Source organism: Oncorhynchus gorbuscha, linkage group LG03, assembly GCF_021184085.1.
Source record: "Oncorhynchus gorbuscha isolate QuinsamMale2020 ecotype Even-year linkage group LG03, OgorEven_v1.0, whole genome shotgun sequence".
Lineage (NCBI taxonomy): Eukaryota > Metazoa > Chordata > Actinopteri > Salmoniformes > Salmonidae > Oncorhynchus > Oncorhynchus gorbuscha.
In genome coordinates this window covers 15,638,422-15,664,072 of record NC_060175.1, presented here as the reverse complement: position 1 = coordinate 15,664,072, position 25,651 = coordinate 15,638,422, and the positions used below count along the sequence as shown (strand labels likewise).

Genomic DNA, 25,651 nt, shown 5'->3' with positions numbered 1-25,651 from the left:
ACAATGCTATGTATGGCCACACATACTGACAATGCTATGTATGGCCACGCTTACTGCAATCCTACCATTCCAATACAATACTACAACGAGCAAATAGTCCATGCATAGTGGTGGTCCAGTCAATGTTATTGTATAGTATTTAATCAATCAGTCAAATGTATTTGTAAAGCCCTTCTTACATCAGCTGATGTCACAAAGTGCTGTCCAGAAACCCAGCTTAAAACCCCAAACAGTGAGCAATGCAGATATAGAAGCACAGTAGCTCGGAAAAACTCCCTAGAAAGGCCGCAACCTAGGAAGGAACCCAGAGAGTAACCAGGCTATGAGGGGTGGCCAGTCCTCTTCTGGCTGTGCCGGGGGGAGATTATAACAGAACATGGCCAAGATTATTATTATTATATGTTCAAATGTTCATAGATGACCAGCAGGGTCAAATAATAATAATCACAGTGGTTGTCGAGGGTGCAACAGGTCAGCACCTCAGGAGTAAATGTCAGTTGGCTTTTCATAGCCGATCATTCAGAGTATCTCTACCGCTCCTGCTGTCTCTTGAGAGTTGAAAACAGCAGGTCTGGGACAGGTAGCACATCCAGTGAACAGGTCAGGGTTCCATAGCTGCAGGCAGAACAGTTGAAACTGGAGCAGCAGCACAATATTAGTATTGGCTCCTAATAGTGGTCCTTTGTAGCTCATCTGGTTTAGAATGGTGGTTGTAACCCCAGGTTAATGGGTTCGATTCCTGGGCCCACCGTTTTATGTCAAATATGCATTTAGTTGCATGTGTTAAATGTTCATATTGTCTCTTTAGCCCTCTAGTTATTGGGTCCTAAATACAATTACACATATGGAGATGATTTGAATAATGTGAATTCATTCTTAGGATAAAAAGTAAGAAGTATCCATTCCATACTGCCTCTCTCTGTGAAGCTCTAGCTCTGTAATTTCCTTCAATGTGGTATTACAGTTGCTGGTCAGATCTCCTTAGCTAAATCATATTGTGCAGGCAATCTGAGCTGCGACAAAACCATTTCAAAGGTAAAGCTAGAGGATCATAAGCTTTCTGATGTCCCTTTATAATTGAAAAGCTTTTGTTATTTGACTGTCATTTCACTATGATGCACAGGATGTGAATAGAAAACATGGCAACCATAACAACAGCGGAGAGAGGGGAACAGATTTGCCCCAAAGGTTTGTCCTGCTTGCCTTTGCATCACAGTTAGGGTCAGCTGGCTGTTCATTCGAGACGTTGGAAATGCAATATCAAACTGTCTCCCAGCCGCGTGTGTGTGCGTGTGAATTGTGTGTGTGTATGCATACATACATGTGTTTGTGTGACTTCTACATCCAGAAGTGTAAAAGAATAAAGCGAAATTCTCCTTTCACAATGGAGATGGCTGATTTATTACATCATCGCCCGTTGCATCATCATTGCCCCTTTTAGAATGAAGAAAACATGTTGTCTGTCTGTCCTGAGGGGGATGCGAGTCAGACAGTAATGGCCAAATGAAGCCTGTTACCCAGACAGCACCCCCCCACGTCTAGCGATGATACCGTTTACAAATTAGCATACAGTACCTATGGCAACAGGCAACCTTTGTGAGATTCCGTCATAATGTTTGTACATCCATCACCCACCTACTTTATTTAGCTCAGGGTGACTTCTCTCTCTCTCTGAGTCTGAAAACCCTCCAAAACATTTAATAAAAGTGCCTTAAAGATAACTATTTGGTTAGACAACTGTTGTGTAATTATGTGACTTCTGATCATGTCGCGTTGCACTAATAAGGTTTCTACATGTACTGTATAGAGGGTCTTGCATTATGGTGTTCATATCTTAATGCACTAATAGGGTTTCTACATGTACTGTATAGAGGGTCTTGCATTATGGTGTTCATATCTTAATGCACTAATAGGGTTTCTACATGTACTGTATAGAGGGTCTTGCATTATGGTGTTCATATCTTAATGCACTAATAGGGTTTCTACATGTACTGTATAGAGGGTCTTGCATTATGGTGTTCATATCTTAATGCACTAATAGGGTTTCTACATGTACTGTATAGAGGGTCTTGCATTATGGTGTTCATATCTTAATGCACTAATAGGGTTTCTACATGTACTGTATAGAGGGTCTTGCATTATGGTGTTCATATCTTAATGCACTAATAGGGTTTCTACATGTACTGTATAGAGGGTCTTGCATTATGGTGTTCATATCTTAATGCACTAATAGGGTTTCTACATGTACTGTATAGAGGGTCTTGCATTATGGTGTTCATATCTTTAATGCACTAATAGGGTTTCTACATGTACTGTATAGAGGGTCTTGCATTATGGTGTTCATATCTTAATGCACTAATAGGGTTTCTACATGTACTGTATAGAGGGTCTTGCATTATGGTGTTCATATCTTAATGCACTAATAGGGTTTCTACATGTACTGTATAGAGGGTCTTGCATTATGGTGTTCATATCTTAATGCACTAATAGGGTTTCTACATGTACTGTATAGAGGGTCTTGCATTATGGTGTTCATATCTTAATGGCGTGAAATGTAAAAGGTAATAATCTACTGAACAAAAATATAAAACGCAACATGTAAAGTGTTGGTCCCATGGTTCATGAGCTGAAATAAAAGATCCCAGAAACATGTAAAGTGTTGGTCCCATGGTTCATGAGCTGAAATAAAAGATCCCAGAAACATGTAAAGTGTTGGTCCCATGGTTCATGAGCTGAAATAAAAGATCCCAGAAACATGTAAAGTGTTGGTCCCATGGTTCATGGGACCAATAAAAATGAAATAAAAGATCCCAGAAATATTCTATGAAATATTTCTCTAAAATGTTGTACACAAATTTGTTTACATTCCTGTTAGTGAACATTTCTCCTTTACCAAGATAACCCATCCACCTGACAGGTGTGACATATCAAGAAGCTAATTAAACAGCATGATCATTACTCAGGTGTTACTTGTTCTGGGGACAATAAAAGGCAACTCTAAAATGTGCAGTTTTGCCACACAACACAATGCCACAGATGTCTCAAGATTTCATGGAGTGCGATTGGCATGCTGACTGCAGAAATGTCCACCAGAGCTGTTGCCAGATAATTTAATGTTAATTTCTCTACCATAAGCCGCCTCTAATGTCATTTTGACCTGACTGCAGTTCGGCATCTTAACTGACTTCAGAGGGAAAATGCTCACCTTCGATGGCTACTGGCACGCTGGAGAAGTGTGCTCTTCACGGATGAATCCCGGTTTCAACTGTATTGGGCAGATGGCGTCATGTCGGCCAGCGGTTTGCTGATGTCAACGTTGTGAACAGAGTGTGGTGGGGTAATGGTATGGGCAACAAACACAATTGCATTTTATCAATGCTAATTTTAATGCACAGAGATATCGTGATGAGATCATGAGGCCCATTGTTGTGTCATTCATCCGCCGCCATTACCTCGTGTTTCACCATGGTAATGCACGCCCCCCTGTACACAATTCCTGGAAGCTGAAAATGTCCCTGTTCTTCCATGGCCTGCATACTCACCAGACGTCACCCACTGATCATATTTGGGATGCTCTGGATTGATGTGTACGACATCGTGTTCAAGTTCTCGCCAATATCCAGCAACTTTGCACAGCCATTGAAGAGGAGTGGGACAACATTCAACAGGTCACAATCAACAGCCTGATCAACTCTATGCGAAGGAGATGTGTCGCGCTGCATGAGGCAAATGGTGGTCACACCAGATACTGACTGGTTTTCTGATCCACAACCCCTACCTTTTTTAAGTTATCTGTGACCAACAGATGTGTATGTGTATTTCCAGTCATGTGAAATCCATAGATTAGGGCCTGATTAATTTATTTCAATTGACTGATTTCCTTATATGAACTGTAACTCAATAAAATCCCCAAAATGGTTGAGTTTATATTTTTGTTCAGTGTATTAACAAGACGCGTTCTGTACTGCTCCTTAGTTTTTAGAGGGCCAAATTCAATTTCTTTGAATTGACAACATGCAAAAGAAACTATAGTGTATGTTGTATATGTTTACCTTATACATGGATGAAACCCCTTAGTTTCAATTGACACAATGCTTCTGCTATTTACTTCTCAATGTACGTTTTGCTCCCATAATTGCTATTTTCTTGTGTTGGCATGGTTTTGGTGATTGCACAAGGGAATACAGTCGATACAGTGTTTGCACACACTATCAGAACCCAATGCAAGGTGTACTAACCTTGGTGAATTCATTCAACTAATTTCTCACAAAGAGACTGTCATGCAGGTGAAAGAGGACCCAAAAGCGACTTGGCGAAAACAGAGTCTTTAATCCAGTAAAGTAAATACAATCAAAAAAACACAACTTTCACTCGAAAAGACGAGGACAAACTGGAGACTCGATCTTGAACAGCAGGTGAACAGCAGGTTGCCTCGGGAAGGCACTTGAACCAAACAGACTCAGACACCTGCTCACCACGCAGCATCTGAGGAAAACACGACACGACAGGGCGATACACAAACACAGCACGGTGAATTCTAGACAAGGAACCGACAGGGCAGAAACGAATAACAAGGAGAGAAATAGGGACTCTAATCAGGGAAAAGGATCGGGAACAGGTGTGGGAAGACTAAATGATTGATTAGGGGAATAGGAACAGCTGGGAGCAGGAACGGAACGATAGAGAGAAGAGAGAGCGGGAGAGTGAGAGAGGGAGGGGAGAGAGAGGGATAGAAAGAGGGAAAGAACCTAATAAGACCAGCAGAGGGAAACGAATAGAAGGAGAAGAACAGGGACAAGGCATGATAATCAATGACAAAACATGACAGTACCCCCCACTCACCGAGCGCCTCCTGGCGCACTCGAGGAGGAATCCTGGCGGCAACGGAGGAAATCATCAATGAGTGAACGGTCCAGCACGTCCCGAGACGGAACCCAACTCCTCTCCTCAGGACCGTAACCCTCCCAATCCACTAAGTATTGGTGACCCCGTCCCCGAGAACGCATGTCCATGATCTTATGTACCTTGTAAATAGGTGCGCTCTCGACAAGGACGGGAGGGGGGAGGGAAGACGAACGGGAGTGCGAAGAAAGGGCTTGACACAGGAGACATGGAAGACAGGATGGACGCGACGAAGATGTCGCGGAAGAAGCAGTCGCACAGCGACAGGATTGACGACCTGGGAGGCACGGAACGGACCAATGAACCGCGGAGTCAACTTACGAGAAGCTGTCGTAAGAGGAAGGTTGCGAGTGGAAAGCCACACTCTCTGGCCGCAACAATACCTTGGACTCTTAATCCTGCGTTTATTGGCGGCTCTCACAGTCTGTGCCCTGTAACGGCAAAGTGCAGACCTCACCCTCCTCCAGGTGCGCTCACAACGTTGGACAAACGCTTGAGCGGAGGGAACGCTGGACTCGGCAAGCTGGGATGAGAACAGAGGAGGCTGGTAACCCAGACTACTCTGAAACGGAGATAACCCGGTAGCAGACGAAGGAAGCGAATTGTGAGCGTATTCTGCCCAGGGGAGCTGTTCTGCCCAAGACGCAGGGTTTCTGAAAGAAAGGCTGCGTAGTATGCGACCAATCGTCTGATTGGCCCTCTCTGCTTGACCGTTAGACTGGGGATGAAACCCGGAAGAGAGACTGACGGACGCACCAATCAAATGACAGAACTCCCTCCAAAACTGTGACGTGAATTGCGGGCCTCTGTCTGAAACGGCGTCTAACGGGAGGCCATGAATTCTGAATACATTCTCGATAATGATTTGTGCCGTCTCCTTAGCGGAAGGAAGTTTAGCGAGGGGAATGAAATGTGCCGCCTTAGAGAACCTATCGACAACCGTAAGAATCACAGTCTTCCCCGCAGACAAAGGCAGACCGGTAATGAAGTCTAGGGCGATGTGAGACCATGGTCGAGAAGGAATGGGGAGCGGTCTGAGACGACCGGCAGGAGGAGAGTTACCCGACTTAGTCTGCGCGCAGTCCGAACAAGCAGCCACGAAACGGCGCGTGTCACGCTCCTGAGTCGGCCACCAAAAGCGCTGGCGAATAGACGCAAGAGTGCCTCGAACACCGGGATGACCAGCTAACTTGGCAGAGTGAGCCCACTGAAGAACAGCCAGACGAGTGGAAACAGGAACGAAAAGGAGGTTACTAGGACAAGCGCGCGGCGACGCAGTGTGCGTGAGTGCTTGCTTAACCTGTCTTTCAATTCCCCAGACTGTTAACCCGACAACACGCCCATAAGGAAGAATCCCCTCGGGATCAGTAGAAGCCACAGAAGAACTAAACAGACGGGATAAGGCATCAGGCTTGGTGTTCTTGCTACCCGGACGGTAAGAAATCACAAACTCGAAACGAGCGAAAAACAACGCCCAACGAGCTTGACGGGCATTAAGTCGTTTGGCAGAACGGATGTACTCAAGGTTCTTATGGTCTGTCCAAACGACAAAAGGAACGGTCGCCCCCTCCAACCACTGTCGCCATTCGCCTAGGGCTAAGCGGATGGCGAGCAGTTCACGGTTACCCACATCATAGTTGCGCTCAGATGGCGACAGGCGATGAGAAAAATAAGCGCAAGGATGAACCTTATCGTCAGACTGGAAGCGCTGGGATAGAATGGCTCCCACGCCTACCTCTGAAGCGTCAACCTCGACAATGAATTGTCTAGTGACGTCAGGAGTAACGAGGATAGGAGCGGACGTAAAACGTTCTTTTAGAAGATCAAAAGCTCCCTGGGCGGAACCGGACCACTTAAAACACGTCTTGACAGAAGTAAGAGCTGTGAGAGGGGCAGCAACTTGACCGAAATTACGAATGAAACGCCGATAGAAATTAGCGAAACCTAAAAAGCTCTGCAACTCGACACGTGACCTTGGAACGGGCCAATCACTGACAGCTTGGACCTTAGCGGAATCCATCTGAATGCCTTCAGCGGAAATAACGGAACCGAGAAAAGTAACGGAGGAGACATGAAAAGAGCACTTCTCAGCCTTTACGTAGAGACAATTCTCTAAAAGGCGCTGTAGAACACGTCGAACGTGCTGAACATGAATCTCGAGTGACGGAGAAAAAATCAGGATATCGTCAAGATAGACAAAAACAAAGATGTTCAGCATGTCTCTCAGAACATCATTAACTAATGCCTGAAAAACAGCTGGCGCATTGGCGAGACCAAACGGCAGAACCCGGTACTCAAAATGCCCTAACGGAGTGTTAAACGCCGTTTTCCACTCGTCCCCCTCTCTGATGCGCACGAGATGGTAAGCGTTACGAAGGTCCAACTTAGTAAAGCACCTGGCTCCCTGCAGAATCTCGAAGGCTGATGACATAAGGGGAAGCGGATAACGATTCTTAACTGTTATGTCATTCAGCCCTCGATAATCCACGCAGGGCGCAGAGTACCGTCCTTCTTCTTAACAAAAAGAACCCCGCCCCGGCCGGAGAGGAAGAAGGCACTATGGTACCGGCGTCAAGAGACACAGACAAATAATCCTCGAGAGCCTTACGTTCGGGAGCCGACAGAGAGTATAGTCTACCCCGAGGAGGAGTGGTCCCCGGAAGGAGATCAATACTACAATCATACGACCGGTGAGGAGGAAGGGAGTTGGCTCGGGACCGACTGAAGACCGTGCGCAGATCATGATATTCCTCCGGCACTCCTGTCAAATCGCCAGGTTCCTCCTGAGAAGTAGGGACAGAAGAAACGGGAGGGATGGCAGACATTAAACACTTCACATGACAAGAAACGTTCCAGGATAGGATAGAATTACTAGACCAATTAATAGAAGGATTATGACATACTAGCCAGGGATGACCCAAAACAACAGGTGTAAACGGTGAACGAAAAATCAAAAAAGAAATAGTCTCACTGTGGTTACCAGATACTGTGAGGGTTAAAGGTAGTGTCTCAAATCTGATACTGGGAAGATGACTACCATCTAAGGCGAACATGGGCGTAGGCTTCTCTAACTCTCTGAAAGGAATGTCATGTTTCCGAACCCATGCTTCGTCCATGAAACAACCCTCAGCCCCAGAGTCTATCAAGGCACTACATGTAGCACCCGAACCGGTCCAGCGTAGATGGACCGACAAAGTAGTACAGGATTTTGATGGAGAGACTTGAGTAGTTGCGCTCACCTGTAGCCCTCCGCTTACAGATGAGCTCTGGCTTTTACTGGACATGAATTAACAAAATGTCCAGCAACTCCGCAATAGAGGCACAGGCGGTTGGTGATCCTCCGTTCCCTCTCCTTAGTCGAGATGCGAATCCCTCCCAGCTGCATGGGCTCAGTCTCTGAGCCAGAGGAGGGAGATGGTTGCGATGCGGAGCAGGGAAACACCGTTGATGCGAGCTCTCTTCCACGAGCCCGGTGACGAAGATCTACCCGTCGTTCTATGCGGATGGCGAGAGCAATCAAAGAGTCCACATCTGAAGGAACCTCCCGGGAGAGAATCTCATCCTTAACCACTGCGTGGAGTCCCTCCAGAAAACGAGCGAGCAGCGCCGGCTCGTTCCACTCACTAGAGGCAGCAAGAGTGCGAAACTCAATAGAATAATCCGTTATGGACCGTTCACCTTGGCATAGGGAAGCCAGGGCCCTAGAAGCCTCCCTACCAAAAACTGAACGGTCAAAAACCCGAATCATCTCCTCTTTAAAGTTCTGGTACTTGTTAGAGCAATCAGCCCTTGCCTCCCAGATAGCTGTGCCCCATTCTCGAGCCCGGCCAGTAAGGAGTGAAATGACGTAAGCAACCCGAGCTCTCTCTCTAGAGTATGTGTTGGGTTGGAGAGAGAACACAATCTCACACTGCGTGAGAAAGGAGCGGCACTCAGTGGGCTGCCCGGAGTAGCAAGGTGGGTTATTAACCCTAGGTTCTGGAGGCTCGGCAGGCCAGGAAGTAACAGGTGGCACGAGACGAAGACTCTGGAACTGTCCAGAGAGGTCGGAAACCTGAGCGGCCAGGTTCTCCACGGCATGGCGAGCAGCAGACAATTCCTGCTCGTGTCTGCCGAGCATGGCTCCTTGGATCTCGACGGCAGTGTAACGAGCGTCTGAAGTCGCTGGGTCCATTCCTTGGTCGGTTCCTTCTGTCATGCAGGTGAAAGAGGACCCAAAAGCGACTTGGCGAAAACAGAGTCTTTAATCCAGTAAAGTAAATACAATCAAAAAAACACAACTTTCACTCGAAAAGACGAGGACAAACTGGAGACTCGATCTTGAACAGCAGGTGAACAGCAGGTTGCCTCGGGAAGGCACTTGAACCAAACAGACTCAGACACCTGCTCACCACGCAGCATCTGAGGAAAACACGACACGACAGGGCGATACACAAACACAGCACGGTGAATTCTAGACAAGGAACCGACAGGGCAGAAACGAATAACAAGGAGAGAAATAGGGACTCTAATCAGGGAAAAGGATCGGGAACAGGTGTGGGAAGACTAAATGATTGATTAGGGGAATAGGAACAGCTGGGAGCAGGAACGGAACGATAGAGAGAAGAGAGAGCGGGAGAGTGAGAGAGGGAGGGGGAGAGAGAGGGATAGAAAGAGGGAAAGAACCTAATAAGACCAGCAGAGGGAAACGAATAGAAGGAGAAGAACAGGGACAAGGCATGATAATCAATGACAAAACATGACAGAGACGCCTTTTATTTGCAATATATGAAGAGAAGAGAATATATTTTAGAAATGAACTATTTTAAGAGTTTAGATTTGTAATAAATTCACAGTCTGAAGCTCCTGACATGTAGAAATACTACAACATCCTGCTTTCCAAGTGATTGATCAACTAATCAGAATGAGGTTTATAAGGTCATATTTTGTATAATATTTTGTATAATATTACTATCTGACTTTTATGCCCCATATTTCACATCTCAGCTTTAGTGAAAAAGGAACTAGAATTGAAGCAAATGCTACGAAGAACCAGTTATGAATAGTGGCAAAATGTGTCTATTACTGCATTCCAAACAAATATCATGAATTATTAATGTTTGATTGAAAGGGAAATGATTGAGTAGTCTGCTATGGCCTCTTCTTCCTCAAACAATAAGAATTAGATAGGTAATTCCTCTTGTTCCAAGAACCCCGCCACAGTTCTATTGAAACAGATAGATCCAAATAGGAAACTACAGAGGACCCCTGTACCTTGCCACTCTGTTCCACAGGTCTCTGTTGTTTGTTTATATGAAGCATAGTGTGCTCAGATTAAAGGGTGATACTTTCACCCAGAGGCTGTTGCTATGGAAATAGGTCTGCAGTAGTTATAATAGGCCATTCATGTTTGATTAATTGTTTTTTCAACGCTTCTTGGTTTGTGAAGACCCTTAAAGAGCAGCTCCACCGAAAATGGAAAATTAATGGATTTTTTTTTTCCTTTCTCTTTTTTTGCTAAAGCTATTCACTATGTTTGAAAAGTAGAGTGATGGTGTTTTGAATTATGATTTGAGTTTGGAAAATACTGTTTTGTGTGGGGTGAGGTTCAAATACGGTTATTTGAAATGCAAGAGGAATGTCTTTGTTCAGGCAGCTTTTTGTAAGCTGCTGCCGAGGGAAACAAAAAAAATCTTACGTCCTGTAAATATTTTGTGGGTTTTCAAAGCATAGAGTCTGTTAAACATTACATTACCAGTACATTTTATTCTCAGCAACCTACTGGGGCCAATTATGATTACAGCGCTGTAGACCCTTCATCTCAGAGGCTCTACTTGTGTTTATCAAGATCTCATATGCTAGGGCCCCTGCAATTAGATCTTTTTAGCACAGCACTAATGTGTAATGTATTATTTAACTCATGAATGTTTAACAGGGCTTATAAATGCTAGTTGATCACTTTCTGATCTGTAAATTGACAAACATTCCCAAGTTATGCTTGCATTACGGCCTGTTTTGGTTGTGTATGTCCTGATAGATTTTGAATGTATTTGATTTGAGATCTGTTAGACTACGAAGGGTGTTACTTCATGAGGACTCTCTTTAAGCAGTGGAACGCATGTATCCTCCATTAAATGGGTCAACTTCCAAAAATGAACTTGGAAGTGCAGTGTTTTTTCTACTTGAATGACCAACCAGAGTCATTTTAGTCTATAGGCCAATGTTCTATGAGCAGAGCTTGTGCTCTGAACCATCCTGGTAGTGTAAAATCAGACTAAACGTTGACCATGTTGTGCTCTGAACCATCCTGGTAGTGTAAAATCAGACTAAACGTTGACCATGTTGTGCTCTGAACCATCCTGGTAGTGTAAAATCAGACTAAACGTTGACCATGTTGTGCTCTGAACCATCCTGGTAGTGTAAAATCAGACTAAACGTTGACCATGTTGTGCTCTGAACCATCCTGGTAGTGTAAAATCAGACTAAACGTTGACCATGTTGTGCTCTGAACCATCCTGGTAGTGTAAAATCAGACTAAACGTTGACCATGTTGTGCTCTGAACCATCCTGGTAGTGTAAAATCAGACTAAACGTTGACCATGTTGTGCTCTGAACCATCCTGGTAGTGTAAAATCAGACTAAACGTTGACCATGTTGTGCTCTGAACCATCCTGGTAGTGGAAAATCAGAGTAAACGTTGACCATGTTGTCACCTAGGGGTCCCAAATGATCCTAATGATGCCGTACAGTGGCAAGACACCTCCCATCTGACTTTGAACATTATGTGATTTATTCAGTTGGGTTTGGAACAGATAGTCTTTGATTGCTGATTGTTGGTGTGATTGTTGGTGTGATTGTTGGTGTGGTTGTTGGTGTGGTTGCTGGTGTGGTTGTTGGTGTGGTTGTTGGTGTGGTTGTTGGTGTGATTGTTGGTGTGATTGTTGGTGTGGTTGTTGGTGTGGTTGTTGGTGTGATTGCTGGTGTGGTTGTTGGTGTGATTGTTGGTGTGATTGTTGGTGTGGTTGTTGGTGTGGTTGCTGGTGTGGTTGTTGGTGTGGTTGTTGGTGTGATTGTTGGTGTGGTTGTTGGTGTGGTTGTTGGTGTGGTTGTTGGTGTGATTGTTGGTGTGATTGTTGGTGTGATTGCTGATTGTTGGTGTGATTGTTGGTGTGATTGTTGGTGTGGTTGTTGGTGTGATTGCTGGTGTGATTGTTGGTGTGGTTGTTGGTGTGATTGTTGGTGTGATTGCTGGTGTGATTGTTGGTGTGATTGCTGGTGTGATTGCTGGTGTGATTGTTGGTGTGGTTGTTGGTGTGATTGCTGGTGTGGTTGTTGGTGTGATTGTTGGTGTGGTTGTTGGTGTGATTGCTGGTGTGGTTGTTGGTGTGATTGTTGGTGTGATTGCTGGTGTGATTGCTGGTGTGGTTGTTGGTGTGATTGTTGGTGTGATTGCTGATTGTTGGTGTGATTGTTGGTGTGATTGTTGGTGTGGTTGTTGGTGTGATTGCTGGTGTGGTTGTTGGTGTGGTTGTTGGTGTGGTTGTTGGTGTGATTGTTGGTGTGGTTGTTGGTGTGATTGCTGGTGTGATTGTTGGTGTGATTGTTGGTGTGATTGTTGGTGTGGTTGTTGGTGTGATTGTTGGTGTGGTTGTTGGTGTGATTGCTGGTGTGATTGCTGGTGTGATTGTTGGTGTGGTTGTTGGTGTGGTTGTTGGTGTGATTGTTGGTGTGGTTGTTGGTGTGATTGTTGGTGTGATTGCTGGTGTGATTGTTGGTGTGGTTGTTGGTGTGGTTGTTGGTGTGATTGTTGGTGTGATTGCTGGTGTGATTGCTGGTGTGATTGTTGGTGTGATTGTTGGTGTGGTTGTTGGTGTGATTGTTGGTGTGGTTGTTGGTGTGATTGTTGGTGTGATTGCTGGTGTGGTTGTTGGTGTGATTGTTGGTGTGATTGCTGGTGTGATTGCTGGTGTGATTGTTGGTGTGGTTGTTGGTGTGGTTGTTGGTGTGATTGTTGGTGTGATTGCTGATTGTTGGTGTGATTGTTGGTGTGGTTGTTGGTGTGATTGTTGGTGTGATTGTTGGTGTGATTGTTGGTGTGATTGCTGATTGTTGGTGTGATTGTTGGTGTGATTGTTGGTGTGATTGTTGGTGTGATTGCTGATTGCTGGTGTGATTGTTGGTGTGATTGTTGGTGTGATTGCTGATTGCTAGTGTGATTGTTGGTGTGATTGTTGGTGTGATTGCTGATTGCTGGTGTGATTGTTGGTGTGGTTGTTGGTGTGGTTGTTGGTGTGGTTGTTGGTGTGGTTGTTGGTGTGATTGTTGGTGTGGTTGTTGGTGTGATTGTTGGTGTGGTTGTTGGTGTGATTGCTGATTGCTGGTGTGATTGTTGGTGTGATTGTTGGTGTGATTGCTGATTGCTGGTGTGATCGTTGGTGTGATTGTTGGTGTGGTTGTTGGTGTGGTTGTTGGTGTGATTGTTGGTGTGGTTGTTGGTGTGATTGCTGGTGTGATTGTTGGTGTGATTAATGATACTGTATGTTGTTCAAGGTCATTTGCACCTCAGGACTAGACTTGACATTTAACACATCAAATCTTGCCTCAAAGCACAATCAAGATAAAAATGGCCAGAAAAGTGCAATTTAGTGGAGGAACTCATGGTGTGTGTTTCAATTGTGACTGAGGAGAGTGGGAAAATCAAGATAGGTTGGCTTCTGGCCAGTCCTAAGGAGATCAGTGGGACCAGTGAACCTGGGAACGACACACTCACTTTCTCTGATCTCCTACCTACCGCTTTCCCTCAACGCAGGCGCCAAGTTTTTAGGCAAATTGGGAATATACTGTACAATTGATGAAGTTAAAGTAGTAAAGCTGGTCTTCTTCTCTCACCCAGATCCAGGAGATGACTCGCCACGACGGCTCACATTATGACCTCAGCCGTCACAACCCCCATCTGATAAACAGGTCACCTAGGATACTGTCCCATCAGCCCATGAGTGCACTGTCCCAACTGAACTCTCAGGTTGGCCGGAGCGCTCTTACCCATGGTTCTCCCTCACCTCCTGGAAGTAAACCAGCCACACCCTCTCCCTCGAGCTCTACACAGGAAGAGGAAACCGATTCCCACCATAAGGTACTGATGTGGCAATGCTTCTTTGATTTCGCTGAACCTAGGGAAAGTCAGGGTGTTGCTGTCGTTGGTGTTGGGTGTTGCACGGCTGAAGGAAATTGTCAAATATTGGTGCATCTATAACTAGATTTTTATTCAGACAGGATTGTGTGACTTGCTGTCACATTGTTGAATTTGTGTATGTATGGCAGAATGACAGTGATTTTATGGCAATTATTCAACAAGCTAGTGTATTTCTGAGAGCCTGCGTATCTCCAATCTCATAGGTAATAAAGGACCATCTGGTGTTTTTTTAAATATTGGCGTCAAATCCAAGTTCAAACTAAAAGTAATGCAGGTTTTTATTTTTTATTTTTGTTATAATTGTTTTGCTGTCTAAATTATTTCACTTGAAATGTTCCCGTAATGTGGGATTTGCTGAGAATCTGTTATCACCATGTCACCTCTTAATTGCACATTGTTAATTGTCACATCAAGAAAGGATTATGGACAAACAACTTATTACTCCCTTTCCAGTTATGTTGTGGATCATTTTGTTTAAATTCCCTTGTTGCTTTATATATGTTCACATAACTGGTATTGTTGCTGTTCTCTAGGCCCTCTCCATAGCGATTAACAGAAGCTCTGTTCAATTCTTTATATATGTTCACATAACTGGTATTGTTGCTGTTCTCTAGGCCCTCTCCATAGCGATTAACAGAAGCTCTGTTCAATTCTTTATATATGTTCACATAACTGGTATTGTTGCTGTTCTCTAGGCCCTCTCCATAGCGATTAACAGAAGCTCTGTTCAATTCTTTATATATGTTCACATAACTGGTATTGTTGCTGTTCTCTAGGCCCTCTCCATAGCGATTAACAGAAGCTCTGTTCAATTCTTTATATATGTTCACATAACTGGTATTGTTGCTGTTCTCTAGGCCCTCTCCATAGCGATTAACAGAAGCTCTGTTCAATTCTTTATATATGTTCACATAACTGGTATTGTTGCTGTTCTCTAGGCCCTCTCCATAGCGATTAACAGAAGCTCTGTTCAATTCTTTATATTGCAGCAATGGCAACAGGGATGCATTTGGATGTTTCTGTCTGTATTCGTCTGTAATACGTCTCTATTAGATATGGGAGATAGAACTTGAGGCAACGTACTGTAATTCCAAACCAAATGTCTTGAAGCAACACTCTTCTATATTGTGTACTGTGGTGTTCTAGACCTCTACACACCTATCAATAGATGTGTTTCTCCACTGTGGGGTAAACAAGTTGAAAAGGACAGGGAAGCTTGAGGGAGTATATGTGTGCCTCAATCCCTCACAGCTCTTTCATTTGAAACAAGGACACAGGAATAAATACTCAATAAGTGACATTCGTTTAATTTATGTAGATCCATACAACAGAGCATACAGAAATGACTCACCAATCAGGGCTCTCATTGGATTTGTTTCCATTAACCCGGGGGATTAGAAAAGAAGAACATGAACGTATAATTGAATCCGGGGGTTTCTATAGTGTTGTTGCATATTTATCAGCCTCAAGCACAGAGTGATTACAACATTAGACCAGCACATTTTCTGCAACACAATATTTTCTCCACCATACAAGCTCCCCACTGTGCATGACTGTCCATGTAGGAATAAAAAACGATTACCATCAGTATAGAATTCCATTAGCCTCCAATGTATTCAACATCCACATCAAAGCTCGTAGAAACAGAGGTGATTTTGAATACATTTTGCTCCGTTGCACAAAAGTTGGAATCTATTATCTTAATGAAACTCTTTAAAGAAGACTGCCGTCAGGAATTCTACAGTTTTACCTAGTCCGGGGAGAAATGTACAGTTTTACCTAGTCCGGGGAGAAATGTACAGTTTTACCTAGTCCGGGGAGAAATGTACAGTTTTACCTAGTCCGGGGAGAAATGTACAGTTTTACCTAGTCCGGGGAGAAATGTACAGTTTTACCTAGTCCGGGGAGAAATGTACAGTTTTACCTAGTCCGGGGAGAAATGTACAGTTTTACCTAGTCCGGGGAGAAATGTACAGTTTTACCTCGTCCGGGGAGAAATGTACAGTTTTACCTCGTCCGGGGAGAAATGCGTTTGTGTTGTTTTGATAAATCATTTTTGACAATGCTGAAGAAAAACGCACAGTTTAAGTTGGAATGGATAATGGTAGTGTTATATTCGATTTGAGAGACTGTATCTCAGGTTATTTTCATAGAGTACAATTCAAAGCAAAAGAGTATCATACTGTAAATACATGTTCTTACAAGTAAATACAATGTTCTGTGGTTGATGTGAACAGGTTTATCTTGTTACATTGAATGTTTCTTTCCTGAGAATTCTAAATCAAACCCGAGTACTACTTTAAATCGTAGTTTAAGAGGGGAGTTCTTTGCAATTTATTTTTTCACTGTGGATGTCTCTATTACTTATTATTATTATTACTTGTAATGGATTTAATCAAACAAGTCATTACGATGAAAATGGAATCTAAATTAGTTTTCTTTTGTTTTTCGCAGCAAAAGTTCATAAACATTATTGTCTATTAACTTAGTAAGTAAGATAAGCGGTAAGTCATACTTATGCTTACACTGGACTGGCAACTCATCTCTTGATGTTGGGGATGCAAGCTTGTTTGAGCTGTCTGGTGGGCATTGACACAGATGAGTTGGCACACTGACCATGTTCATTTGTCTACGTGAGGCAGTGAAACGTTACCAACGGAAGGAGCTGTGCACTGAGGTGTGAAGTGAGAGGAGTGGGGAGTGTCTTGTCACTGTGTTCTGTTGCTCTCCTCAGGTAATAGAGAGGAGAATGTACATAATAATAGCATACCATTGTGGAGAGCACTGTCGAAAGGGAACAGTTGATACTGTGTTTCTTACCCGTGTCATACAGTATAATTCTCTGTGAGTGAGCAGTTGTCTTATTGGTCAGTCTTCAAACAGAAAGACAGGTGACAAATGCATCGTTTTAAATCTTCTTCCAGATGACGGGCGAGAAGCGGCCTTCCTCAGAGATGATGAAGCCCAAGACCAAACCGCAGAAGAAGAAGAAGAAAAAGGACCCCAACGAGCCGTCGAAACCCGTGTCGGCCTACGCCCTCTTCTTCAGGGACACCCAGGCGGCCATCAAGAGCTCCAACCCCAACGCCACCTTTGGGGACGTGTCCAAGATCGTGGCCTCCATGTGGGACAGCCTGGGAGAGGAGGCAAAACAGGTGCACACCAATACATACACGTTTATACACACACACACTGAACACACACACCAATACATACACGTTTATACACACACACACTGAACACACACACCAATACATACACGTTTATACACACACACACTGAACACACACACCAATACATACACGTTTATACACACACACACTGAACACACACACCAATACATACACGTTTATACACACACACACTGAACACACACACCAATACATACACGTTTATACACACACACACTGAACACACACTGAACACACACACCAATACATACACGTTTATACACACAAACACTGAACACACACACCAATACATAAACGTTTATACACACACACACTGAACACACACACCAATACATACACGTTTATACACACAAACACTGAACACACACTGAACACACACATGGGGTGGCAGGGTAGCCTAGTGGTTAGAGCGTTGGACTAGTAACCGGATGATTGCAAGTTCAAACCCCCGAGCTGACAAGGTACAAATCTGTCGTTCTGCCCCTGAACAGGCAGTTAACCCACTGTTCCGAGGCCGTCATTGAGAATAAGAATTTGTTCTTAACTGACTTTCCTAGTTAAATAAAGCTAAAATAAAAATACATACCGGTACACGTTTATACACACACACACACTGAACACACACCAATACATACATGTTTATACACACACACCAATACATACATGTTTATACACACACACAAATACATACACGTTTATACACACACACCAATACATACACGTTTATGCACACTGAATACACACACCTATATACACACACACACTGAACACACACACCAATACATACACGTTTATGCACACTGAATACACACACCTATATACACACACACACTGAACACACACACCAATACATACACGTTTATACACACACACCCACACACTCCAAAATGAGTGGTTAACGTTTTGCAGCTCTTAATGACATAAATGCATTCCTGATATAATAACATTAACTTTAACGTCATAACACTTTGACAAATATATATATATATATATATATATATATATATATATATATATATATATATATATATATATATATACAGTCCTGACCAAAAGATTTGAGAATGACACAAATATTAATTTTCACAAAGTCTGCAGCCTCAGTTTGTATAATAGCAATTTGCATATACTCCAGAATGTTATGAAGAGTGATCAGATTAATTGCAATTAATTGTCAAGTTCCTCTTTGCCATGCAAAAGAACTGAATCCCCAAAAAACATTTCCACTGCATTTCAGCCCTGCCCCAAAAGGACCAGCTGACATCATGTCAGTGAGTCTCTCGTTAACACAGGTGTGAGTGTTGACGAGAACAAGGCTGGAGATCACTCTGTCATGCTGATTGAGTTCGAATAACAGACTGGAAGCTTCAAAAGGAGGGTGGTGCTTGGAATCATTGTTTTTGTCAGTCATGGTTACCTGCAAGGAAACATGTACCGTCATCATTGCGTTGCACAAACATGCCTTTTTCAGGCAAGGATATTGCTGCCAGTAAGATTGCACCTAAATCAACCATTTATCGGATCATCAAGACCTTCACGGAGAACGGTTCAATTGTTGTGAAGAAGGCTTCAGGGCGCCCAAGAAAGTCCAGCAAGCGCCAGGACCGTCTCCTAAAGTTGATTCAGCTGCGGGATCAGGGTACCACCAGTACAGAGCTTGCTCAGGAATGGCAGCAGGCAGGTGTGAGTGCATCTGCACGCACAGTGAGGTAAAGAATTTTGGAGGATGGCCTAGTATCAAGAAAGGCAGCAAAGAAGCCACTTCTCTCCAGGAAAAACATCAGGAACAAACTGATATTCTGCCAAAGGTACATGGATTGGTCTGCTGAGGACTGGGGTAAAGTCATTTTCTCTGATGAATCCACTTTCCGACTGTTTGGGGCATCCAGAAAAAAAGCTTGTCCGGAGAAGACAAGGTGAGCGCTACCATCAGTCCTGTGGCATGCCAACAGTAAAACATCCTGAGACCATTCATGTGTGGGGTTGCTTCTCAGCCAAGGGATTGGGCTCACTCACAATTTTGCCTAAGAACACAGCCCTGAATAAAGAATGGTACCAACACATCCTCCGAGAGAAACTTCTCCCAACCATCCAGGAACAGTTTGGTGACGAACAATGCCTTTTCTAGCATGATGGAGAAAGTGATAACTAAGTGGCTCGGGGAACAAAACATCAATATTTTGGGTCCATGGGCAGGAAACTCCCTAGACCTTAATCCCATTGAGAACTTGTGGTCAAACCTCAAGAGGCGGGTGGACAAACAAAAACCCACAAATTCTGACAAACTCCAAGCATTGATTATGCAAGAATGGGCTGCCATCAGTCAGGATGTGGCCCAGAAGTTAATTGACAGCATGCCAGGGCGGATTGCAGAGGTCTTGAAAAAAGATTCTTTGCATCAACATGTAACTGTCAATAAAAGCCTTTGACACATGAAATGCTTGTAATTATACTTCAGTATTCCATAGTAACATCTGACAAAAATATCTAAAGACACTGAAGCAGCAAACTTTGTGCAAATTCTCAAAACTTTTGGCCACGACTGTATGTATGTATATATATATATGATCAGTGAAACACAACATAAAGGTACACAACATGGCCAACCTTCACTTAAGGTGTTTCTTCTAGCCAGAACCATGGAGGCCTACAGTATATTGAATAATTTTACTTTTTACCTTTATTTAACTAGGCAGGTCAGTTAATTAAGAACACATTTTTACTTTCAATGACGGCCTAGGAACAGTGGGTTAACTGCCTGTTCAGGGGCAGATTTACAGATTAGTACCTTGTCAACTGGGATATTTGAACTTTCAACCTTTAAATTACTAGTCCAACTTTCTAACCACTAGGCTACCATGCCGCCCCGGCAATCCCAATCCCGTAATCCCGATGTAGCTAAATGTCAGTAAACACAGTCATCTCTAGCCAACACCTCACGTGTCTGTCAGAACACGAGCTCCATAGAATCTCCTGTCAATGAGAAGAAATGTTATATTCACACAGTCGTCACAGAAAATAATAGTTGAACCAACAACAAACCTTAGACAATCATCTTTGTTCTCGCCGTAGATGGGGAGGCACAATAAAGGCTCACGTCAAAGAAAATCAATATCTCATTCGTAGTCACAAATAGTAGCACATCCAAAGTGATAGTTCACTTCAAAATCAAAATGTGTCAGAATTTTCCAGACCTCGTCCATATAGCTGCATCTACGCTACCGATGGTGTGGATATGGACTGATCCCATTAATAGATCCATTTTTAAGCCTGATAACATCTGATGAACTTTGATTTCGGGCTGAACTGTCAACTTAATATCTCATTTATTAGTATCTGTCCATTTCAGCCCATGGGAGGGGTTTGTAGAAGAAATGAACGCTCCCAGATTGTGTCAATGCTGTCTGTTGTTAATGGCATGACGAGCAGTGAAAGGGCATCACGATTGTCATGAAAATGTCCTTATTTGCCTTGATTTGAACTTTGAACTGTGGAACACATACAGGTACAGCAACAGTATCATTTCCATGTATTTAATTTTAATATTTAGCACCTTTATTTACCAATAAATGGTGAATACTGTGAAACACGGCACCATACGAATTGCACCATAGATTAAAAGGGTTGGAAACAAAACAACCAAAGACTAGACACCAAATATTATTCTGAGATAATTGGCTTTAAAGTTCCGAACCCTCATTGGTTTGAATGGTATCAGCAATGTTTATCTTGTATTCTTTTGAATTTAACAACATGCATTGCGGTATTTAGAGTAATACAGTGCATTCGGAAAGTATTTAGACCATTTAACTTTTTCCACATTTTGTTACGTTACAGCCTTATTCTAAAATGTATTAAAATGGTTTTATTGCTAATTTATAAAATATTTAAAACTAAAATATCACATTTACATAAGTATTCAGACCCTTTACTCAGTACTTTGTTGAAGCCCCTTTGGCAGCGATTACAACCTCGAGTCTTCTTGGGTATGACAAGCTTGGCCCACCTGTATTTGGAGTGTCTCCCATTCTTCTCTACAGATCCTCTCAAGCTCTGTCAGTTTGGATGAGGAGCGTTGCAGAGATGTTCGATTGGGTTCAAGTCTGAGCTCTGGCTGGGCCACTCAAGGACATTCAGAGACTTGTCCCCAAGCCACTCCTGCGTTATCTTGGCTGTGTGCCTAGGGTTGTTGTCTTGTTGGACGGTGAACCTTCGCACCATTCTGAGGTCCTGAGCGCTCTGGAACAGGTTTCCATCAAGGATCTCACAGTACTAGTCTCCCAGTCCCTGCTGCTGAAAAACATCCCACAGCATGATGCTTCCACTATCATGCTTTACCATAGGGATGGTGCCAGGTTTCCTCCAGACGTGACGCTTTGCATTCAATCTTAGTTTCATCAGACCAGATAATCTTGTTTCTCATGGTCTGAGCATATTTAAGTGCCTTTTGGCAAACTCTAAGCAGGTTGTAATGTACTCTACCATAAAGGCCTGATTCGTGGAGTGCTGCAGAGATGGTTGTCCTTCTGGAAGGTTCTCCCATCTCCACAGAGAAACTCTAGAGCTCTGTCAGAGTGACCATCAGGTACTTGGTGAGCTCCCTGACCAAGGCCCTTCTCCCCCTGACTGCTCAGTTTGGCCGGGCAGCCAGCTCTAGAAAGAGTCTTGGTGTTTCCAAACTTCTGCCATTTAAGAATGATGGAGGCCACTGTGTTCTTGGGTACCTTAAATGCTGCAGGTCCCACAGTTGACAGTGCATGTCAGAGCAAAAACCAAGCCATAAGGTGGAAGGAATAGTCCGTAGAGCCCCAAGACAGGATTGTGTCAAGGCACAGATTCGCAGTCTGAGGTCCTGAGCGCTCTGGAGCAGGTTTCCATCAAGGATCTCACAGTACTAGTCTCCCAGTCCCTGCTGCTGAAAAACATCAAAACATTTCTGCTACAGTATATAGACAGGTGTGTGCCTTTTCAAATCATGTCCAATCAATTGAATTTACCACAGGTGGACTCATCTCAAGGATGATCACTGGAAACAGGATGCACCTGAGCTCAATTTCGAGTCTCATACCAAAGGGTCTGAATACTTATGTAAATAAGGTATTTCTGATTGTTATTTGTAATACATTTGCAAATAAAAAAGGGTTTTTGCTTTGTCATTATGGGGTATTTTGTGTAGATTGCTGAAGAAAACAATTGATTTAATCCAGTCCATGGGTCTGAATACTTTCCGAAGGTAGAGAACATTGAACAGAACAAGGCTAACGTCAATAACTACATTTAGACAAAGATGCAGATAGAACTGTATAGTCCCAAGCTCTCAATATGCTTATTTGATGCCTGACTTATGTGATACCTGGTTAATGTGATGCCTGGCTAATGTGATGCCTGGCTAATGTGATGCCTGGCTAATGTGATGCCTGGCTAATGTGATGCCTGGCTAATGTGATGCCTGGCTTATGTGATACCTGGCTAATGTGATGCCTGGCTAATGTGATGCCTGGCTTATGTGATACCCGGCTAATGTGATACCCGGCTTATGTGATGCCTGACTTATGTGATGCCTGGCTAATGTGATGCCTGACTTATGTGATGCCTGGCTAATGTGATGTCTGGCTTTTGTGATGTCTGGCTTTTGTGATGCCTGACATATGTGATGCCTGGTTTATGTGATGCATGGCTTATGTGATGCCTGGCTTATGTGATGCCTGACTTATGTGATGCCTGGTTTATGTGATGTCTGGCTTTTGTGATGCCTGACTTATGTGATGCCTGGTTTATGTGATGCATGGCTTATGTGATGCCTGGTTTATGTGATGCATGGCTTTTGTGATGCCTGGCTTATGTGATGCATGGCTTATGTGATGCCTGACTTATGTGATGCCTGGCTAATGTGATGTCTGGCTTTTGTGATGCCTGACTTATGTGATGCCTGGCTTATGTGATGCCTGACTTATGTGATGCCTGGTTTATGTGATGCATGGCTTTTGTGATGCCTGGCTTATGTGATGCCTGACTTATGTGATGCCTGGCTAATGTGATGTCTGGCTTTTGTGATGCCTGACTTATGTGATGCCTGGTTTATGTGATGTATGGCTTACGTGATGCCTGGTTTATGTGATGCATGGCTTATGCCTGGTTTATGTGGTGCCTGGATTATGTGGTGCCTGGTTTATGTGGTGCCTGGTTTATGTGATGCATGGTTTATGTGGTGCCTGGCTTATGTGATGCCTGGTTTATGTGATGCCTGGTTTATGTGGTGCCTGGTTTATGTGATGCCTGGTTTATGTGATGCATGGCTTATGTGATGCCTGGTTTATGTGGTGCCTGGTTTATGTGGTGCCTGGTTTATGTGATGCCTGGTTTATGTGGTGCCTGGTTTATGTGATGCCTGGTTTATGTGGTGCCTGGTTTATGTGATGCCTGGTTTATGTGGTGCCTGGTTTATGTGATGCCTGGTTTATGTGATGCATGGCTTATGCCTGGTTTATGTGGTGCCTTGTTTATGTGATGCATGGCTTATGTGATGCATGGCTTATGCCTGGTTTATGTGATGCCTGGTTTATGTGATGCCTGGTTTATGTGATGCCTGGTTTATGTGATGCATGGCTTATGTGATGCCTGGTTTATGTGATGCCTGGTTTATGTGATGCCTGGTTTATGTGATGCATGGCTTATGTGATGCCTGGTTTATGTGATGCATGGCTTATGTGATGCCTGGTTTATGTGATGCATGGCTTATGCCTGGTTTATGTGGTGCCTTGTTTATGTGATGCATGGCTTATGTGATGCATGGCTTATGCCTGGTTTATGTGATGCCTGGTTTATGTGATGCCTGGTTTATGTTATGCCTGGTTTATGTGATGCCTGGTTTATGTGATGCCTGGTTTATGTGATGCCTGGTTTATGTGATGCCTGGTTTATGTGATGCCTGGTTTATGTGGTGCCTGGTTTATGTGATGCCTGGTTTATGTGATGCCTGGTTTATGTGATGCCTGGTTTATGTGGTGCCTGGTTTATGTGATGCATAGCTTATGTGATGCCTGGTTTATGTGATGCCTGGTTTATGTGATGCCTGGTTTATGTGATGCCTGGTTTATGTGATGCCTGGTTTATGTGATGCCTGGTTTATGTGATGCCTGGTTTATGTGATGCCTGGTTTATGTGATGCCTGGTTTATGTGATGCCTGGTTTATGTGGTGCCTGGTTTATGTGATGCCTGGTTTATGTGATGCTTGGTTTATGTGATGCCTGGTTTATGTGGTGCCTGGTTTATGTGATGCCTGGTTTATGTGGTGCCTGGTTTATGTGATGCATGGCTTATGTGATGCCTGGTTTATGTGATGCCTGGTTTATGTGATGCCTGGTTTATGTGATGCCTGGTTTATGTGGTGCCTGGTTTATGTGATGCCTGGTTTATGTGATGCCTGGCTTATGCCTGGTTTATGTGGTGCCTTGTTTATGTGGTGCCTGGCTTATGCCTGGTTTATGTGGTGCCTTGTTTATGTGGTGCCTGGTTTATGTGGTGCCTGGTTTATGTGATGCCTGGTTTATGTGATGCATGGCTTATGCCTGGTTTATGTGGTGCCTTGTTTATGTGGTGCATGGCTTATGCCTGGTTTATGTGGTGCCTTGTTTATGTGGTGCCTGGTTTATGCCTGGTTTATGTGGTGCCTTGTTTATGTGGTGCATGTCTTATGTGATGCCTGGTTTATGTGGTGCCTGGTTTATGTTATGCCTGGTTTATGTGATGCCTGGTTTATGTGGTGCCTGGTTTATGTGATGCCTGGTTTATGTGATGCATGGTTTATGTGATGCCTGGTTTATGTGATGCATGGTTTATGTGATGCCTGGTTTATGTGATGCCTGGTTTATGTGATGCCTGGTTTATGTGATGCATGGTTTATGTGATGCCTGGTTTATGTGATGCCTGGTTTATGTGATGCCTGGTTTATGTGATGCCTGGTTTATGTGATGCCTGGTTTTTATGTGGATGTGATGCCTGGTTTATGTGATGCCTGGTTTATGTGATGCCTGGTTTATGTGATGCCTGGTTTATGTGATGCCTGGTTTATGTGATGCCTGGTTTATGTGATGCCTGGTTTATGTGATGCCTGGTTTATGTGATGCCTGGTTTTTATGTGATGCCTGGTTTATGTGATGCCTGGTTTATGTGATGCCTGGTTTATGTGATGCCTGGTTTATGTGATGCCTGGTTTTTATGCCTGATGCCTGGTTTATGTGATGCCTGGTTTATGTGATGCCTGGTTTATGTGATGCCTGGTTTATGTGATGCCTGGTTTATGTGATGCCTGGTTTATGTGATGCCTGGTTTATGTGATGCCTGGTTTATGTGATGCCTGGTTTATGTGATGCCTGGTTTATGTGA

At 43.6% G+C, this 25,651-nt stretch overlaps 1 protein-coding gene across 1 annotated transcript in view; it reads left to right on the top strand.

The window, feature by feature from the left end:
* The window catches only part of LOC124016424 (TOX high mobility group box family member 2-like), a 91,317-nt gene that overhangs the window by 32,922 nt on the left and 32,744 nt on the right, over positions 1-25,651 (top strand). The window contains exons 3-4 of the mRNA XM_046331986.1: positions 13,775-14,014; positions 16,999-17,229. Of these exons, the coding sequence (XP_046187942.1) occupies positions 13,775-14,014; positions 16,999-17,229 (471 nt within the window). The remainder of the gene's footprint in view (positions 1-13,774; positions 14,015-16,998; positions 17,230-25,651) is intronic.